Source organism: Morone saxatilis, unplaced genomic scaffold (assembly GCF_004916995.1).
Source record: "Morone saxatilis isolate NCDOM2014 unplaced genomic scaffold, NCSU_SB_2.0 Contig24, whole genome shotgun sequence".
Taxonomy (NCBI): domain Eukaryota; kingdom Metazoa; phylum Chordata; class Actinopteri; family Moronidae; genus Morone; species Morone saxatilis.
In genome coordinates, this window is record NW_023339807.1 from 18,359,698 (window position 1) to 18,379,742 (window position 20,045).

The window sequence follows — 20,045 nt, forward strand, 5'->3', positions numbered from 1 at the left end:
CTGTGTGTATGCATGTGTTTGTGTATACGTGGGGCCAGGCACGTAATACCTGTGTCAGTATCTCATGATCTTTTGATGTGTAATAACGATCATTTTACAATAGTTTCTTGTTTATTTATTTTAGGCGTTGGCCCGTCCTTATGGGCATTGTTTTATTCTGTCTCTGACTTTTAACCTGTAGAACAGGTTAGAGATGAAAGGAGGACTTTACTAGAAATAATAACACTCTTCCTCAATCCTCAATTAAAAGAATTTAAGTTTTCTAAGATTTTGATTGCATTCCTTACCTTCACTTTCTTGCTGAGAGTTGTAGGAGATGGTACCCCCCTCTGGTCTACAGTCAGCAGCTAGTTTGCTAAGCTTAGTTTAGCATTAAGACTGGAAACAGTGGCAAACAGCTAGCCTGGCTCTGCCCAATCCACCTATCAGCATCAAGCCCAGAAGTATTTTTTTGTAAAGAATAAACAAATGAGATATAACTTGTTGATTACCGAGCTTTAGAGGTGCTGGTAGGTGGATTTTGTTATCTTCAGACAAACAGTTTCCACCCCTTGTTTTCAGTCTTTGTACTAAGCTAAACTAATTGTCTCCTGCCTCTTGCTTCCTATTCACCATACAGACATTAGTAGTATCAATCTTCTCGTTAAACTCTTCAGCAGAAAGCCAATAACCCTATCTCCAAAAATATCAAACTATTCCTTTGATTGATTTGCAATTTGGAGATTTCTACAACAAAGCCTTGGGGGAGGGACCAAATTATTAGTCTTGGTGCCAGTCAGGATCTGGGATTTCCACTATTCAGAATAAGGGCATCTATACAAGGTTAAGAAATCTATTTATCTCAAATTTTAAGAGATAGAAATTATGTCTTTGAGCATAGTAGAGAGTGGGAGCATTGTTCAGCATTAGTGGGGGTTCACGCTCTATGAATGCTGTCTAGTGTGTGCTACAGTGTGAAAAATGAAAACTATTTTGAGAGACCTGAATACACTGGTTTGTCTAAACTATAATTTTTGCTCTGATCTTCCCCCTCAGACTCCCCTTCATCTGGCAGTGATAACCCAGCAGACAAACATGGTGGAGGTTTTGCTGAAGGAGGGGGCTGACCCCGCTGCCTTGGACCGTAATGGCCAAACAGCAATCCACCTCTGCTGCGAATACAACCAGCGTGACTGTCTGTCTGTTGTGCTCTCTCACTCCTCATCCTCCACATGCCTGGAGATAAGAAACTATGAGGGTAAGTTGGGTGGTCTATTAAAGAAGCTCATTGGTATCTATTGTATTGAAGATGTTCTTGATAAAAAAAAGATCTAGAAGGATTCAGAAACCCTTCTCATTAAATTATTTAATCTGACAGAGCCTTGTGATTGTTTGCAACCATTTCCTCCTCAGTGATTTCCCTGTGATCAATTTAATGAAAACATGTAAAGTCATTATCAAATTAAGCGTGTTTGATCAATTTGGATATAATACATAGAGCAGAATTTAAAACAAAAAACTAGCATCCTGCAATTACTTTAAATTATTTTTAATACTTTTAATGTGTTTTAGAGTTCTTTTAATACTTTTTAAAATAAATTATTCTGTAATGTCCTTCAATAGTGCCTTTATGTAGAAAATGTGCCATTTACGGCTTTGCATGTATATCTGAGAGTATATACTGTTTGTGGAGGTACTATTTGGACAAACAGGTTCATGCAGGAGTGTGTATATGCATATGTGTCTCTCCCAGTGGTTCCCAAACTGTCTGGATGACCAGGGGAAAAATATGGAGTGGAACAAAGTTGAATTTATATAAGGAAAATAAACAAACAGGAGTTTGCTGGTGCTATTGTGCTGACCTTTAATTCACTAAAATTCAACTTGAATAATTTTCGTTAGATCTGGTTTCCCTGTAATTTTTAATGACTGATAAAGAAATTGTGGGGTGTGGCGCTTGAATTTATTTCAGTTTCTGAAGGGGGGATGCCAGAGAAAGAGCACTTGTCTATCTGTATGCTTGTATTTGCTTACTGTAAAACTCTGCTTTGTGCCTTTTCTCAGGTTGGAGCCCTCTCCATTTGGCTGTGCTGCGTGGTCACAAAGATTTGGCCAGAATGCTGCTGGATGCAGGTGCCGACATCAATGCTATGGTCAGTCCATGTGCTGCACTGACTCATCACTGACTAAGTTTCACAACATCACAAATTTTACATTTACCGTCTCTGCATCCTCTAACTTTTCCCATGGTGCTTTTGTTTTCTAATTAGGACATCAAAAGTGGACAGAGTCCTCTCATGCATGCGGTGGAGAGCAACAACGCAGACATGGTCCACTTCCTCATTGAGGTAATGAGGTTGTGTGGGCAGGGAGGAAGGAGGGGAGAGAAGGGCTGTGACTCAGCTCTATTTGATAAGTTTGGTTTTCTCTTTCCAGCTCATAAGCTGCATACTGTGTTTGCTATTTTTGTCTAGCTTATAGATAAGACCTTCAAAGAATTGGAGCAAAATATTCATAGTTTAGCTTTGTTATCAGAGCTTAGCAGGTGTTGTTCCTGGATAGAATTATCTTTTATCCTTACTTTATCTCTCCTATTAAAGCATTTTTTCATCTTCATCTCTCCTATCTGATCTAACTCATCCTCTCATGGATCTATCTTATGTTTAATGTTCCATCCTGAACTGCGTCTACTCTGGCTTTCTTTATGAATCACATATGTGTCAACTTCTCCTGTTTTTCTGTTGCAGAGTGGCTGTGATGTCAACAGCCAGTCATACAGTGGGAACACAGCCCTGCACAGCGCCTGTGGCCGAGGTCAGGTGGACACAGTGCGGCTGCTGCTGAAGAGTGGGGCTGACAGCAGCCTCAAGAACTACCATAATGACACCCCTGTCATGGTGGCCAAGAACAAGAAAGTGAGCAAGGAGATAACAGAGAAAGAAAATGTGCATTAAAAAAAAAAGACCTTTGTGAAATTCCACTTATATTGTTAGTTTTAGCAATTTTTATGGTTGTGTGTTGCTGCTTCAGAACAATTCAAATTGTGTCAAGAAAACAAAGAAAGGTTACCAAATTGACTGTGAATGACTTCCTTGTGATTATCCAAACACACTGTAATTTTATGATGGAAAATCCCATTCATTGGCTACTTCAGTTACATCAGAACGAATGCAAACAGTTGCAAAATCTGCTTGACTCAGACCTTGTTAAGATAGTGAAAAGAAATGGTTGGAACCAGAAATGGAAAGTAAATGTGTGTATCCTTCCCTCTAGAGGTCAGACCTGAATAGTGCAGTGTTTTCTCCACTAATATTACATTCCTGTTTGACTCAAGGGTCATTTTTTTTGTAGATCACTGTGACACTCACTATAGGTCATGCAGACAAAGTTGTAACAGACTGTAAATCTTTTGCAGATAACAGATGTGTTAAGAGGGAGAGGCTCCAACCCATTAAGAGTTCAAGATCAGCACTGTGTGTCTGTCTCACCACATGGGAGCAACTTAACGGAAAATGGTAAGAACATGCACGCAAATTCACACACAAGTACACACAGTCACTAAAGTGACAGTTTTTAATTTGTACTCTTTGCCTCCCCTTTAGGGTCCCCATCTCCCAACCACAGTCGTGGATGTTCGCCTACGACTACACCACACACACCTCATCATAGCACCTCCCACTCTCCAAAGACTCCATCTGCGCTTCTATTTTACTAACTCAAACTTGTTGTCCAGTGCAACTCGCAACTACCTCCACACATCCAACCAACAAAGAGACTTAAGTGCCTAAAAGGACTTCCACAAGAAGTTTTAGCCAATGGGAGACTGCACCTGAAATTAGACTTCTCTACAAGCTGGCCTTGTTTTTCTGGAGTCCATGACAAAAGACAGTCATCATTGGTGTCCCTCCTGATGCCTGGACAGAAACCCTGCAACCTCCCTGCACATCCAGCTGCTGTTATGTGCAATCCCCTAATCCTGCTGCAGGGATCACCAGGATTTTTCCACATGCAGCAACAGAAATGTGCCACTGCCTGCCAATCAAGAACAATAAACAATCAATGAACTGTTATTGTTTTTTTGTGGGGCTTTCATTGCCTTTGATCGATTGCGACAGGAAAGGCGGGAGTGAGAGGCCGATAACACTGCAGAAGCAGGGTGGTCCACCACGTCGGAGTTCAAAACCTCATGATCCTGCAGAAAGGAGACTGCAGGCCCGTTGGTACATGGGGTGCCAGCTCTACCAGGTGAGCTACCAGGGCTCACCTGGCTACCACAAAGAACTGTTTTGAAACTGCCTGGAGATGTCTGTAAAGGATGGACAGAGACCTAAGCCCAGTGAGCTCAGAGTCCATTTTCAAAAGTATTTTGGCCTTTACATTTTGGTAGAAGACAGCAGAGAGATGGCAGTAACAAAGGGAGAGACAGAGATAAAGAAACATGAGGGATTACATGAAAGAAATGTTCTCACTCTGACTTGACACCCTTTTTCAAACTGAATTGAGTCTGCTTACTGTAAGGCTTGACCATGTAACTTGACCTGCTTAATGTAGACCTTTTTCCACAGCAGCCATTCTGACATGAAAGTGTACAGTAAAAATAGGTGTTACCAGTGATATTAATACAGGTTCTGTTTCATTCAGGTCAGACTCAGGGTGCTGCTGTTGTGTATGTTGGCTCACTGGAAAAGCTCTCCATACGTGCCTGTGTGTTTATTTTACCATTTTATCATTGTCAATAGTTGTAGATATTTTTTGTATATACATATGTGTATAAAAATGTGTCCAACAGATTTACTTTTGTCTTGTTTTTTTTTTGTTGTTGTCCGCTGATCCAACACAGTGAGCCTTTGCGAATTTGAAAGCAGTGCTGTGATTGGTCGGTGGGAGGTCCTTCGGAGCAAACAACCGGCCCAAAAACGAACGCGCGGCCATGTTGAATCGCCGAGATTGTGAAAGAAGAGACAAAAGAGTGACAACTCGGTGGATTTCTAGAAACAGCGAGTATTTACTGAACTTAATTAAACTGTCGATAAGCAACGACACAACAGGGACGACTTTGGGTGGATGTAGCAAAGTGAAGGTAGCTTGCAATCTTTTCTCCAACTGGGTAAACAAAACCAAAAAAAAAAAGAAGTAATTTCTGAAGCATATCGATTAACAGCAGCGTTGGTGAAGCTAACACTAGCATGCTAACTTAGTCGTTTGGTCAGGTTGAATAAAAAGTGTTGAAGTAAACAGGTGCGATTTGAGTAGATCCAGACAGATTATGTCTTTTGCGCGTCGTGTATCGATGCGGGTTTAAAACCGAGGTTCCTCTCACACACAGAAACAAGACCTAACGTGGACGTTAGCTTGCTAGCTGGACGGCAGCCACGTTGCTATGCATTAAAAGTTTTAACGCAGCTTTCAGGCGGTGCTAATTAACTTCTTTTAGCTAACTTTGCTAAATTATCGATCGGCGACGACGAGGTGTTCGCGAAAGAAGAGACAGGACAAATAAGCTGATGGTTGGCTTTTACTTTTGTCTTATGTTTACAAGGTTAAAAGCCCGGTGGCTAACTTTGAACGTAACTTGGTTTGTCCGTTGAATTTTAGCTCACGACTGTTTATTGCGTTAGCTTTAGGTTAGCTCTCAACCCCTGGCATCACAACAAAGGCGCACTAGCCAATGTATTATTTACCATTTTATATCAATATGAAGCTGCTGTCTCCACAATTTTCCACATTTTAATTTTGCTAACCTTAAGCTACGTGGTTGGAGGTTTTTATCGGTTCAGTTAACTTTAAACATTACGTTGTTTTTGAATGATAGTGGTTGCTGATACTTAATGGTTTTGCTGAACGAGTCAAGCTGATAAAAGAGAGCCATTGCTAATGCACACATCTAAAATGCATGTATTTTTTTTTTGAGTAATGTTAGTTGGGGTTGCTCACTAAGTGCTGTTTTTTGACTTGTCATTGCTCTAAAATATCTACCCACTACTGTTTGTTGTCTGGCAGGTAACCTGGATTTTCTGTTGATCTGCAATTCTGAAAGCACTTTGCAGACTGCCATCTCAACTTTTGCTGCAGAAGTAATGGAAACTGGGACAAGATAGATAACAGCAGACATTTAAAGTGGACTGTCTATGTTTAAAAAAAAAAAAAAAGATTGCAGGAGTTACTTTCTTGAGCCAGTATTAAGCCTCAGCAAAGACGTTTGAAGACTTGATGTCAAAGAAACAAATCATAAGAATAGTCTGAGACGTGACCAAGTAGATCATATTTTGCTACCATTTTGAATGTAAAAACATAGCACTTGGACTTTAAAAAATCCAAGCTACTCTAAGGACACAAAGAAAATTCTGGGTCATCGTTACCGCAAGGATGACAGTACTCTGAAAAACATTTTTGACAGAAAAATAGGTTGTTTTGGTCACATATTTGATTTATTTATTCATATGAATGTTAATTTCTCCCTTTTTTGGAGAGTTGTCTTGTAAATAGACAGAATTCATACGCAGACCTCTTCTTTTCAAGAGGTCTGAACGTCAGATTGTATACACAATACATTCTTTAAAAAGGAACGATACGAGAAAAAGTTTTATTTTTTCAGCTTTTACTATTTTGTTACACACGAGTGCATTAAGTGAAACAGAGCAGTGAAAAGGACGCAAATATAACTAACATACACTGAGGAAAATTGCCAGCTAAGGCGCTGAACCCATGGCTACAGCAAGAACAGCAAACCCAGCACCAATGATTGGATTGAACAAACCAAATGGGCAGTTCAGAGGACAGAATAAGCCAGCTGGACAACAGTCAGGACTCTTTGCAACTGCTCAACATCCCAGTGCCCCCCAGAAAATGACCATGAGCATTCCTCAAAGCAGTGGCGGCATCAAGTAAGTCGCTGGTTCCATGTGTTCGCTAACTTCTACGTAGAAAGAAATGTTAGTTTTTGTATCTGTTAATCACTTCTGTACTATACTGCTTACACTGGATACAAGAATCTGCAGGCTGTGATCCCTTCCCAGAGAACAAAGCGTGTTAACAGTAAAAGTCAATCAGGCATGGCTAATACTTGATACCCCCCCCCCCGTTTGGTATAAATGGGAAAAATTGTTTTGGGGTTGAAAAAACAAATGTTTTTATTTCATTGTCGTCCTTTTTGTATGCAATATTGCTATTTATTTAACAATACAAATTACAATTATAATTTATAAGGTTTGGCGATGACTGGAAGAAGTGCCTGGAGCTTCCTCCAAAAGATACCCGGATGAAAACGTCGGTAAGGCAACTATTCATTATAGCAAACATAATTTTTAAGATGTTCATAATTCTGAGAGACTTCCCACATTTTCTGTTTAATTTGAAATGTTTTGAGTGTTGGCTTATGCTGTCGCATCAACCTCTGGATTATATTAAACAGTAATCTCACATGTTTCTGCTCTGCTCAGGATGTGACATCAACTAAGGGAAATGAATTTGAAGACTACTGCCTAAAGAGGGAACTTCTAATGGGAATCTTTGAAATGGGATGGGAGAAACCCTCTCCTATCCAGGTGAGTCAAGCCATTAGAACATAAGGCCCTCTTGTTTAAGTGAAGTGAGCAGGATTTTTAAAAAATGCTTTTCTTATGAATCAGAACTACAAAATTAACTGCAATCACCAATACCCAGAACAGTGCTTTGCTACTTCAGTCCATGTTTCCACATTTCACTCGCCAAAATTATCCAGTTATTCATATCTGCATCTTCATTACATATCATCCTCCTCTCTGAAGACTCTTGACTGTACTACCCATTAATGTCTTATTCTAGCATGTGCATGCCAATGGAGCAGAATTTGGGGCCAGTTTTGCAGCACCCCCTAGCCAGCCACATGATCCCATCACTCCCACTTCAACAGCCCACTCCTGCTCTTGGTCTGCATGGTTGTGGTCCAATAAAAAAACAGACATTTCGTCTCTCTTTTCGCTGATAAATCTGAGCAATAAATTGCACAATTTTAGTCTGGTTTTATTGCAGTTATATGCGCTTCCCTGTAGTAAGTACTGTTGTGTTGCAGCCCTAATGGGTCAGGAATAGTAAAGTCTTTCCAGTATGTTATCTTCATGATTGTTTATCTTATTTCCTGCCAAAAGGAGGAAAGCATCCCCATCGCTTTGTCAGGCCGAGATATTCTGGCTCGTGCCAAGAATGGCACAGGAAAAAGTGGAGCCTACCTCATACCTCTCCTGGAAAGAATAGACCTGAAGAAGGATCACATCCAGGGTGAGTTTCCTCTGTCTTCTGTCTGATGGTGCAGATTCTTCACCAATTGACTGACATTGGCGTATTGGCAAATAAGATGTTGTTCACCGATGTTTATCTGTTGTGTTGTATCAGCTGCGTAATCCCATTAAGACTCAACAGAATCTCATCTAGTTGAACAAGGCTATAGCACACTTGACACGCATTTATTTGTGTCCACAATCTGTGGAGCATAAGGAATCCATGACCACTGCACTGTTCTACCCCGTACTCATTTCTATCTACTGTTGGTGAACAGGGTTTATGGTCTTCTTTATATAAAGTTACCTTTTTTTGTGAGCATCAGTTTATTGGATTTTTTCCATGCATCTCATCAACCCTTGCATTTCATCAGCCCTTCCCATTTCTGTCTCAATCCAGCTATAGTAATGGTGCCAACTAGAGAGTTGGCCCTACAGGTGAGCCAGATCAGCATTCAGATCAGCAAGCACCTTGGAGGGGTCAAGGTCATGGCTACCACAGGTGGCACCAACTTGAGGGATGACATCATGCGTCTTGATGAGATAGGTACTACTTTTGCTGTTAATATTTATAATGAAAAGGGATGTTTCCATAGAGAAGATTTTCAAAGTTTTTTCCTAGAAGCTACTGTCCAGTGTTTCAAAGTGTGTTTCTTTTATCTTGTCCCTCTGACATTTTGACTGATTTGTTGCTGAATGACAAACCCTTCTGTTGACCTTAGTTTAACACTGTCCTTTGTGCAGCTTCTCTGTAAAGTTATATGGAACTTGTTGTGATGTGCTGTTTGTACCTCCTCCTCTCCTAATAGTGCATGTAGTCATTGCTACACCAGGCAGGATACTAGACCTGATGAAGAAGGGTGTGGCAAAAGTGGATAAAGCCCAAATGATGGTGATGGATGAGGTGGGTTTGGCTTTAAACATTATTGAAATGGTAAATCAGAAATTGACTGTTTCTAAACAGTATTTCTTTGAATGTGTCTTTTATTCAGGCAGATAAACTGCTGTCCCAGGACTTTGTGGTCCTGATTGAAGATATTATCAGCTTCTTGCCAAAGGAACGTCAGATCCTGCTTTACTCTGCCACTTTCCCCATCAGTGTGCAAAAATTCATGGTGAGAACTTAAACAACAATTCGATTCTCTGAAAAATGTTATCATCTTATTTGCGCTTCATAATGCACTGTGAATGTCTTCTCCAGAACAAGCACCTGAAGAAGCCTTACGAGATCAACCTGATGGAGGAACTGACGTTGAAGGGCATCACTCAGTACTATGCCTATGTGACTGAAAGACAGAAGGTCCACTGTCTCAACACACTCTTTTCTAGGGTGAGTGTTGAGCACCTACCAGTTGCATACTAAGAGCCTAAAAAAAATTTACATTTTAGAGCGTAACTTGATACCAGGCTAAAAAAGCAGTGCCACACTAAAAGTTTCACGTCTGATTATTTCCCTTTACTGTTAATCAATTGATTTTACAAAAAATTTACAATCTAATCATGAATTCAATATACCATTACATATATTGTGATTTTATCCATAATGCTAACTCTTACTTGCGAAATAATGTGGAAATATTATTAGTTACAAGATATGTGATTGTTCCTCTGAAGTGTGCAGTTCTGTTTAATTTCAGATATTGGCTCTCATATAAGGACAATAATTACATATGATATAAATAATTCATAATTAAAGGACAGCAGGATAAGAGCCACATTTATACAGGCAAAGAAGCTGTATGCAGCTCTTAAGCTGCTGTTTGGCCACCCGAGCATAGACTGTAGCTCAGGTAGACCAGTAGGATACGAGAGAGAGAGCGTTAAGAATTTAGGTTATTCCTTCAGTTATCAATAATCAAAACTATGTTTTTATTACAGCTTCAGATCAACCAGTCAATCATCTTCTGTAACTCAACCCAGAGGGTTGAGCTTCTGGCCAAGAAAATCACCCAACTCGGCTATTCGTGCTTCTACATTCATGCAAAGATGATGCAGGAATACCGGAACCGTGTGTTCCATGACTTCAGGAATGGACTGTGCAGAAACCTGGTCTGCACAGGTAGGTGAAAGAACTTCTGCATTTTAACATGTATAAAGTGTAAATTTAAATGATCCGTGGTCAGCAGGTTAATTAATGTACATACTTCTTTGTAGACCTATTCACTCGGGGGATTGACATCCAGGCAGTAAATGTGGTCATCAACTTTGACTTCCCCAAAAATGCAGAGACCTACCTGCACCGCATTGGCAGATCAGGTGAGGATTAACCTATTTATATATGGTTACTCTCAAAACAATAAAAGCTACGTCTTTCAAAGTCTGGTCCACCCAGTTTAATGACACTACTACTAACATTACATAATAGCTACACTATGTTTCTTCTTTCTCAGGGCGTTTTGGTCACCTGGGTCTGGCCATCAATCTGATAACTTCAGATGATCGGTACAACCTGAAAAACATCGAGGATCAACTAGTTACTGAAATTAAGCCCATCCCCGGCAGCATCGATAAGAGCCTGTATGTGGCAGAGTTTCACTCCGTTGACCCAGATGATGATGACATTGAGGGCGGAGCCATGAACAAGGAACTGTGAGCAGCCTGAATAAATGGTCAGTTCTTCAAACAGCTCAAAAACCAGCCATGACTGAAAATAAACCTTAGGTTTATTAAACATTTACTAGTAAGGAATAGGTCAAAGTACATTATTTGTTAAATAGGTGAATAATTAGAATGATAAAATCACAGAATATTAATTTCCACACTCTTTGATTTTGTGTCTATAAATGAGGGAAACAAATGAATACCTGGTGTAATCATAACACTGTAAACGTGCACTGTAGCTTGAAGAGCAGCAAATACTAACAAGCTTGCTAATGGATAATATCCTCTTTCATCAAGAAGATTAACTGAAGTTTTACAGGCTTTAAAGGTGAAGGGTTTAAGGTTGTCGTCCTCAGACTGCACATCCGCAGTCAACATGGATTTGGAGGGAGCTGATCAGAGCACACAGCCAGCTGTCTGCAGGTTTGCTAAAGCTGTGACTCATTCACATGGTGGTTATCGGAAATCCTAACTTAGCTTTTGTGGTTTCTTTTTCAGGAGGAACATGGCGCTGGCTTCAAACACACAAGATTCCAAGTGAAGATTTCTGTTCCCTGCTTTGCCACCAAAATGTTCTATTTTAGATTTCTTTTCTTTTACAGATTTAGTTTACAGCGATCTCCAGTTCTGTCTGTCCATATGCTGGTAAACTGTTTTCTTCTCTACTGAAAACTGCCACTTTCTGTCACTGTACATGTGATTTGGGCTATTACTTAAGTCTGCCATTGAACTCAGTCCCTCTTGACAATACATGGAAATTGTTATTAACTTTTTTTTATACTTTTCTGTAAGAATGAAAATGTGAAACCAAAGGTAGACTTGGAGGAAAGAGCCCAGCTCACATTCTTGCTGTGCAGATAAATTACACGTGGCCATGTTCACATCCTGCTGACCTGCCTTTTGAGCAGATGCTTTAAAGGAACCCACCCTTAAAAACAGAAATAATTACACTCATTGGCTACTTTATTAGATAAACATTTTTAGTAGTGGACCGCAACAGCCTGAATTCTTGAATTGGTATGGATTCAACAAGGTGCTGGAAACATTCCTTAGAGAGACTAGTTCAAGTTGATATGATGGCTTCATGCAGTTGCTGCCAATATGTTAGCTGCCCATTCATGCTGACGATTTTGGGTTGAACCTTATATCGAAGGTGCTCTGTTGGATTGAGATCTGGTGACTGTGGAGCCATCAGAAGATAGGTAGATTGTGGCTGTAAAGGGATGCACATGGTCGGCAACAATACTCAAGAAGGCTCTGGGATTTAAATTATCTGCACTCAGTATTAAATGGCCAAAAGTGTACCAAAACAATGTTAACATCACTATGCTGCTGTTGCCACCACCAACAGCCTGAAATGTTGAATGATTCACGTTGTTTACGCCAAATTCTGATCCTGCCATCTGCATGTTGCTGCAGAAATCGAGATTTGCAATACTATGACATTTTTCCAATCATCGGCTTTGCAGTTTTGGTGAGCCTAGTTCCTCTAGCTTCAGTTTTCTGCTGTAATATGTTTATTTTTTACTGTTGCCTTCCTGTCAACTTGAACCAGTCTGGCCATTCCCCTCTGGCCTCTCATTGACATGGCCCTTTTTGCATATTTAAAAAAAAATGTACATCACGTTTGTGAAAACCTATGGACGTGTGTGTGTGAAAATCCCACGAGATTAGCACGAACAATCATTCCACAGACAATTAACACTTCTTCCCCATTCTGATGTTTGGTCTGAACAACTAAACTATTTGACCATGTCTGCATGCTTTTATGGATTAAGCGGCTGAGTCGATATTTGCAATAACAAGCAGGTGTATGTAATAATGTGGCAACTGAGTGTAGTCATTTTTGTAGCTTTGGCCATCAATCCAGTTTGCTCACCAATGTTATTGCTGAGATCTGGGGATGCAGTTGTAAAACAAAGTGGATTGTACACATATCCAGGGTTAACCAGATTAACATCCTTCAAAAAGGAACAAAAGTTGTAATAGTAGACAAAGAATTGCATAAGCATGAGGGCTACTTTGGGGCACCTGAAACAGTGTTGCTGATATTGAACTTGCGTTTTATTTCAAAGTGTTTACTGCAGAAATAGGATATTTAAAGATGACTGTATAATGTCAGTGACACTGTAGTGCATTTTGTCAAAGCACAGATCCAGTATTGACAATAAGTCAGTATTTAATTGTGAAATTTCTTTGATCCCTTTAAAGCTGTGGCACCAGGCAGCATTTTCTCAGGTCTTAAAGTTATCAATAATTTACATAACAGGATGAGAAGGGCCTTTAGTTAACATTATGTTGAAACTGGCCAACTTGTCAGTCATCTTAATGTAGTTTGTGTCCCTTCTTTCCTCCAAAGTGCCTTTAGTCTAATGTCAAACTTCTACTTTGCCCAGGCTCATGTCCCAACTTTGTATTGTGGGTAAAATGGCACCCATACATTTCTTTCTTAGTTAATCTGTTTTGAAAGCACAATTTCAGTCTGAAATGATTTGCAGTTTTTCCTTTTGCATTTGGCTTATAACAAATTTGAAACATGAGCTAAAAAACAAAAAACAAAAAAAAATCTCAAATTTAAAACTTCATAACTGTGAAATTTCCTGCCACCATTACCCCACTGCCATGCACCAGCATTGAAGGGACCATTGTGTGTGTGTGTGTGTGTGCCCTCTTCTAAAGCATTCAGAAACTTTAGTAGTAATTAGCCCTAACTTTCCTTTATGTCTGACTCTGGAGTTTAATTTTTGATGATAGATTGTGGTTCCTCATTTAGCCTCAGTGCAGGCATCATTTGAATTAATACAGGTCATGTGATAGGGGGGGAAAAAATAACATTTTCTGTGTGGGTTTGTAATACATCACAGCATTCTGGAGAAAGAAATACTTTAATGACTTGATGACCGCATTCTTTGTTAAGTAAAAAGACAGGCAAGAAATACATTTCTGTAAAGTGTGTTAATGCCAGCGCCTCAAAGGAATAAAAGTCCAAATGACAAACTCCTGTTGTTTTAAACTGTGTATTCTTAGTGTTTTTTGTTAATGGTGATTGAGTTTGAATTACAAAGCACTGAAGCAGCCAGGAGCCTGCTTCACACAGCAGGTCACTTGTGTAAAATCACAACATAACAGGACCCCAGTTTGAAACAAATCTTGCAGTTCTTATTTGCCTGAAATTTTGTGAATTATACCCTTCACTAGTGTATCTGGCCATTATCACAGTTAAAAAGGTACACAAAAATAAACATGCATACTTAGGTTTATGTATGTAAAATATGGTAGTTAACGTGTATGACTGTAGATATAATGGTGACTATGGCCCCAGTGTAGGTGTACCCTTGGAATGTCATTCAGTCGACTGAATGAAACTAATGTTAGGCGAATGAACGTCGTCGTACGTCATGGGGAGCGGGCTGTCCCAGCGTTAATTTCAGCCAATGGCGGTTGACGTGACATTTACATGAACCAATCAAATGGTGAGTCGCGGGAAATGGGCGGGCACTTGTCAAACTACAGTCGCGGACGTTGTCGTGAACTTTACCGGTGTTGAATTACCCCCCCGGACCCAAACCGTCAGCGTGAGTAGCTAAACCTTGTTTTGCAGGAGTACTTTTTTTTTTTTTTGGTTTGTTTTATAAGAAGAGCATACCTGATAGTTTCAATTCTCCACACATCGTATTTGTAATTACCGTGGTTACCATATAAAGACGGACAGATCTCGTGGTCGACTCCACATGGCTACCTAGCCACCCAGCTAACCAACCAACCAACCAATCAACCAACCCTGTTAGCTCGCGTTAGCCTTCCCAGGTTAAATACTGCTAGCGCATACTTATGCCGGCTGCTGGCTAATCTCCAAATTTGCCCTCTGCAGCAACGCAAGTTGTAGTTTCACATTTCTTGTGGTTACCAGGTTGTATTGTAATTTATTATAGATGTCGAAAGTCTGACTAAACTGGGCCTTAGCTGCAACCAACCTTGTGTACTGTTACTGACAGCACTGTAGGACACTCACTGTAACGTTAGCTAGACAACTTAATGGTAGCTGAATGCATGCCTCTGAGTGAGCTAACGTTTCTAGAGCTAAGTGAGTACATTAGATAATTATATTCTGTGTGCATATTGAGTAATTGTACTCTAAGCAGAATACTAATTTTCTTATATGAAACCTTGCAAGTCATGCAAGCCAATGTGAGTTAAGTGTAACTTCCAATTTCGACTCTTTTCACTTTTTCTTGGATTATCTATCTAGCCAGTAGCTCGCAGCTGTGAGTTATATTACACTGATATATTTAATGAAGTAAATAAATTATTCACCCACTGTCTATCTCTTCCCTAGTCTGTTACAGTGTCAGAGTATGGGCAGTGTGTTGGCTGCCGCCTCCCCCAGTCCTGCCCCAGCTGCAGCTGGAGGTGGCCAAGGGGTCCCAGGGCTGGTGTCGGTCCCTCCAGGGTTCTCTATGCCCTCAGTATCTTCCGTCCCTCCAACATCTGGCCAGGAGACAGCAGATTCAGATTCCGCTCTACCGAACCCAGGCACATATGAGGAGTGCCACCGCAAATGTAAAGGTTAGAAAGTCTATTAAGCTACTTGATCCATGTCTCACACAATTCATGATGTGATCTATTCTTCACATTCAGAGTAATAATGATGGTATTTTAATAACCCTATCATTATTGGCATGGATTTTGAAAAATGTTTTTATGCCCTTTCTCTCTTTTAGAGGTGTTCCCTCTGCAGATGGAAGGGGTGCGGTTAGTGGTCAACAAGGGCCTGAGTAACCACTTCCAGGTCTGCCATACTGTTACCCTCAGTACCCTGGCTGATTCTGGTTATCGATTTGGTTCCACCTACGTAGGCAGTAAGCAGACAGGACCAGCAGAGGTAATGAACAATTTACCGTCACTTAAACAAACCTAAAGTGATGTTGATATTTGGAAGTTTGAGTTGTAAATCTTCCTGGTCATTGTTTGAACATTGTCTGATGAATTTTTTAAAGTTGCTTCTCTCCTTTTAATGAAAAAAAAAAAAAAAGATTGATTCCTGCTAATTGCACGGCCAACTTAAACAAGGTTTGACTTATAAGTGAAGGCTGTGTTTATGGGTTTTATTCAGGATTTATAACTGCCTTTTCCAAGCCTTCTTGTTCATGTTTTGGAAATTAAAATAGCCTATATTGTCGTCGTCTTCTTCTTCTTCTTATTGTCTTGGCTTTGGAAATTTGTGTCAGAAGAGGGAAGGAAGGCGAGTGTGTTTGAAGAAAAGTGCAGGAACCTTCATGCAAAGGAGCAGGAAAAATGCCAGTGTTATATATTATTATATATAAAAGATAACAAACAATGACAGTATTGACATGGCATTAAAGGTTTGCAGAAAAATTAAAGAAATTTAATTACCTCTTTTGTCCACAAGGAGCACATAAGCAACTGATAAATACAGCTCTACAGCATCTGAAATGTATCTTCTATACATTGGCTACATTTTAATGGAGATTGTAAGGTTTCAAATGTCATCCACATGATTTGAAAGCTGATGAAGTGTGTTTTGTTCTCCTCAGTCATTTCCAGTCATGGTTGGAGATATGGACAATACTGGCAGTCTGAACGCCCAGATCATCCACCAGCTCACAACTGCTGTGCGCTCAAAAATAGCCATCCAGGTATGTAGACTTGTACAGGGAACGGCCTTTCAATTGTTGTCTTTTTTTAGCTTTTAATGGTCGCTGACATTGTCATTCCAGTCTGAGAATTTGTATTCTATTTTTTGTGTGTGTGTTGCAGACTCAGCAGCACAAGTTTGTGAATTGGCAATGTGACATGGAGTATCGTGGTGAAGACTTCACCTCTGCCGTGACGCTCGGAAATCCAGATGTTCTTGTTGGATCTGGTATGATTTTCACAAAATTGCAGTGGAGGTTTTGAAGTATAAGTTGCTCATTCTTAACAAAGCGGTTTGTTGAGACAAGACAACAATAATAGAAAAATAAATGTTCAGTGTCGGCCAAAAATGACATGTATTGGATTACCCTTCAAAGCAGAGTTTGTCCAGGTTTTGGAGAATTGGCTAGTTAGCAGCTAACGCTAATGTTACAAGTCATTGTTATTTATTTATTTTTTACCCCCCATGATGAAGAAAACAAAATCAGAAGAGAATACTCGATCAACCATCTAATCCCCTTTGTTATTCTACCTGTGGAAGAAATTCATACTATAAGTATGGATGAGAAGGGACTATTCTGTATCTGTATATATAATGGAAGCTCTTTTACTTTCCCTCAGGCATTTTGGTGGCCCACTATCTCCAGTCTATCACACCAGGATTGGCTCTGGGTGGTGAGCTAGTGTACCACAGGAGACCAGGGGAAGAAGGAGCTGTCACCTCCCTCTTGGGCAGGTATACAGGTAAAGTCCACTCTTATTGAGCTTATTGAACTGTGCGCTTGATGCTTAAATTCAAATTTTAATATCTTGTTTTATTAATGTCATCATTTAATAAAGGCTTAAATTACTTGAATTCATGCTTCTGTAGTGTGACCAGGATTTAGATTAAATGGTGCCTAATACCACCTCATTGTTTTATGTTATCTGTGCAATAGATGTTTAATGTTTTTTTTTTTTTTCTTCACCTCAGGTGACAACTACGTAGCTACACTGACTTTAGGAGGAGCAGGAGCTCATGCTACATACTATCACAAAGCCAATGATCAGGTACCTGACAACTTTAGTAAAAGTTTAGGGATGTATTTCTGTCGATCCGTCATGGTTCGTCTCCCAAAGCTGCTCAAATGCATTTTGGTTCCAATTCTGCATAGTGGCTTAAAGAATGGATTACATTTTTATATTTTTTTATACAGTATATTTTTTTATACTACTATACTCACATGCCCATATGTAAATTAAAACATTTATTGTTGCTGTAGTTGTTCCTCCTGTCTATACTGGCTGTCAGGTTAAACTCAATCAAGTACAAAATCCCTTCTTTGTGTTACTATCCCTCCACTGCATATCAGCTGTCCAGAGAAACAAGAAAAAAAGTGCGAATTTTGTACAAAAAAAGACTGAGGAAGCCTTACACAGACAGGAGAATAATAATGGCGACAATGAAATATTTCCATGCGCATATTGGCATGTGAGAAGTGTATGAAGATTAAAAAATGTGAACCTGTCCTTTAACCTCTGTCTTCGAATACAGCTGCAGATAGGAGTTGAATTTGAGGCCAGCACAAGGATGCAAGATACCACAACATCCTTCGGTTACCAGTTGGACCTTCCCAAAGCTAACTTGCTCTTTAAAGGTAAATGGATAAGTATGAATACAAACATAGCCACATAAATGAAGCAGTGGTGGAAAGTCACTCAGTACATGTACTTGTAATTTACTTTATTGTAATGCTATTTAAAATTTTGGTCCACTGTGTTTCGGAGGGAAATTTGTGCTTTTTACTTCTACATTTATTTGACTGCTTTGGCTACTTTTCAGATCTAGATAATTAATACAAAATATAATGAACTATATATATTTTTTAACTATTATTGATTAAGCTACCCAGCAGTGTACTGGTGTAGTAATTGGAATTCCCTTTATCCACTACACATTACAATGATGCTTACCCATTAATGCATCAGTAATTACAGTACAATTGCATTACATATTATTCTGAAATGGGTGATTCTGCATAATGAGTATTTTTAATTTTGGTACTTGAAATATATTTTCATGCTAATACCTATATTTTTCTTCCACCAATGAAATTAAATGGCCATTCATTTGGACATTATGAAATATATGTAGATTTTCTTTTTAAGAGGAACTCATTCCACTTTTTCTCCTGTGCTCTCTGCAGGTACCGTTGATAGTAATTGGGTGGTTGGGGCGACCCTTGAAAAGAAACTGCTGCCGCTGCCTCTCACACTGGCCTTAGGGGCTTTCCTCAACCATCGCAAGAACAAGTTCCAGTGTGGCTTTGGTGTCACCATTGGCTAGAGGTTCGGGGGCTGCCTGGAGTCAGCTCGCAAGCCACAGCTTGGACCGGCACAGAGACACACAGGAACCTGGACTAAGTTTTAGAAATTTGATTCAGAGACTCTCTTTCGACTGTGATTTCTGGGACAGACAGAGAGACAAAGACAACTACTAAGGAGCCAGGACTGGCCAAGCCATGCCTACATTCTGTAGCACAAATGTCTTTCCTTTATGGCGTATTGGATATATACCCAGAGGCTAGAGAGATGTATGTCAGAGGGCATCAGTGATGCATGAGAACATGTGATGTGAAAATCAAAGTGGTTAGAAATAATATATGGTGATCATGAATCGATGGAGTGAAATAAATGTGATTACTTTTTGTAAAACTGGATCTTTTTATTGCTTATGGGTGCAGAATTCAGACACAGAATTCAGACACAGCTTAATTATAGTAAGTATAATATAATCCAGTGTAACCCATGCAACAGTGATGCATGCCATTTGTGAAACTTCTAATTGTCTTTCGAGGAAAGACGAGACAAGACAATATCTTGATCTTTATAACTGATTTCTTTCCACCCAGCCCACAAAATAACACACCTTCCCGGTTTAAAGCTGCTATAATCGATATTTTTTTTTACCAACAATGGGATAAATTACTAAATATAATGTGAACAGGTCGCATATTATAATAGAGAATCCAGGCAGCTGTTTTCACCAAATATGTTCTGATAAATACATGCTACCTGCCCAGCACCGAACATCAGACAGACGAAGTTAGCAAACAGCTGGTGAGCATAAAGGAGCATTTAGCAGTTAAGATTCTCTCAGGAGTCAGTGGAGACTAAAACTAGAGCTAAGTACAGTATAGGAGATGGACTTTCATAAGCCAGACACACAAAAGACTTTAATGGCTTTGTTTCTGCTGTCCCCAAGTGGCGAAAATCTGGTAATGCTGCTTTAATCAATACTTCTCTTCAGTCTTAAAACTTCTAGGACTGAGCCTGCACCATCTTTGATTATACATGGTTTGTATAACTGAATGGAATTTGCCTTGCTCTTTGGTTTGAACAGTGGTAGAAGACGTATTCAGATCCTTTACCTAAGTAAAAGCACCAATATACAAATTTATAAATACTCCCAATATAAGTAAAAGTCCTGCATTCAAAATCCTACATAAGTACAAAAGTAGGGTACTTTTTAAAGTGAAAGCATTTGTTTAGCAGAAAAATGACATGAATTGCATC

At 39.6% G+C, this 20,045-nt stretch overlaps 3 protein-coding genes across 3 annotated transcripts in view; all 3 read left to right on the forward strand.

Annotated features, from left to right (window-relative positions):
• bcl3 (BCL3 transcription coactivator) overlaps positions 1–4,116 on the forward strand; it is a 15,977-nt gene extending 11,861 nt beyond the window's left edge. Inside the window, exons 4-9 of the mRNA XM_035671629.1 lie at positions 1,036–1,237; positions 2,044–2,132; positions 2,250–2,327; positions 2,727–2,894; positions 3,395–3,494; positions 3,582–4,116. Coding sequence (XP_035527522.1) covers positions 1,036–1,237; positions 2,044–2,132; positions 2,250–2,327; positions 2,727–2,894; positions 3,395–3,494; positions 3,582–3,694 — 750 coding nt within the window. The 3' untranslated portion in view covers positions 3,695–4,116. The remainder of the gene's footprint in view (positions 1–1,035; positions 1,238–2,043; positions 2,133–2,249; positions 2,328–2,726; positions 2,895–3,394; positions 3,495–3,581) is intronic.
• A 779-nt stretch (positions 4,117–4,895) lies between these two features.
• ddx61 (DEAD (Asp-Glu-Ala-Asp) box helicase 61) lies at positions 4,896–13,833 on the forward strand. The gene is made up of 13 exons (XM_035671813.1): positions 4,896–5,059; positions 5,980–6,863; positions 7,186–7,249; positions 7,419–7,523; positions 8,106–8,235; positions 8,635–8,781; positions 9,044–9,138; positions 9,227–9,349; positions 9,436–9,564; positions 10,113–10,293; positions 10,389–10,490; positions 10,625–10,843; positions 11,334–13,833. The coding sequence occupies exons 2-12, from the start codon at positions 6,685–6,687 to the stop codon at positions 10,825–10,827; spliced, it is 1,458 nt and encodes a 485-aa protein (XP_035527706.1). The 5' UTR covers positions 4,896–5,059; positions 5,980–6,684; the 3' UTR covers positions 10,828–10,843; positions 11,334–13,833.
• Positions 13,834–14,324: 491 nt separating this feature from the next.
• tomm40 (translocase of outer mitochondrial membrane 40 homolog (yeast)) lies at positions 14,325–19,184 on the forward strand. Its single transcript, XM_035673006.1, has 9 exons — positions 14,325–14,410; positions 15,172–15,401; positions 15,557–15,717; positions 16,391–16,492; positions 16,614–16,719; positions 17,112–17,234; positions 17,464–17,540; positions 18,025–18,127; positions 18,677–19,184. The coding sequence occupies exons 2-9, from the start codon at positions 15,191–15,193 to the stop codon at positions 18,814–18,816; spliced, it is 1,023 nt and encodes a 340-aa protein (XP_035528899.1). The 5' UTR covers positions 14,325–14,410; positions 15,172–15,190; the 3' UTR covers positions 18,817–19,184.
• Positions 19,185–20,045: the final 861 nt, after the last annotated feature.

Coding starts and splice junctions, on each gene's coding strand:
- tomm40 (XM_035673006.1), top strand. CDS start 15,191: ATGGGCAGTGTGTTGGCTGCCGCCTCCCCCAGTCCTGCCCCAGCTGCA. Junction 15,402..15,556: donor GTGCCACCGCAAATGTAAAG/GTTAGAAAGTCT, acceptor TCTCTCTTTTAG/AGGTGTTCCCTCTGCAGATG. Junction 15,718..16,390: donor AGCAGACAGGACCAGCAGAG/GTAATGAACAAT, acceptor TGTTCTCCTCAG/TCATTTCCAGTCATGGTTGG.
- ddx61 (XM_035671813.1), top strand. CDS start 6,685: ATGGCTACAGCAAGAACAGCAAACCCAGCACCAATGATTGGATTGAAC. Junction 9,350..9,435: donor TCAGTGTGCAAAAATTCATG/GTGAGAACTTAA, acceptor TGTCTTCTCCAG/AACAAGCACCTGAAGAAGCC. Junction 10,294..10,388: donor CAGAAACCTGGTCTGCACAG/GTAGGTGAAAGA, acceptor ACTTCTTTGTAG/ACCTATTCACTCGGGGGATT.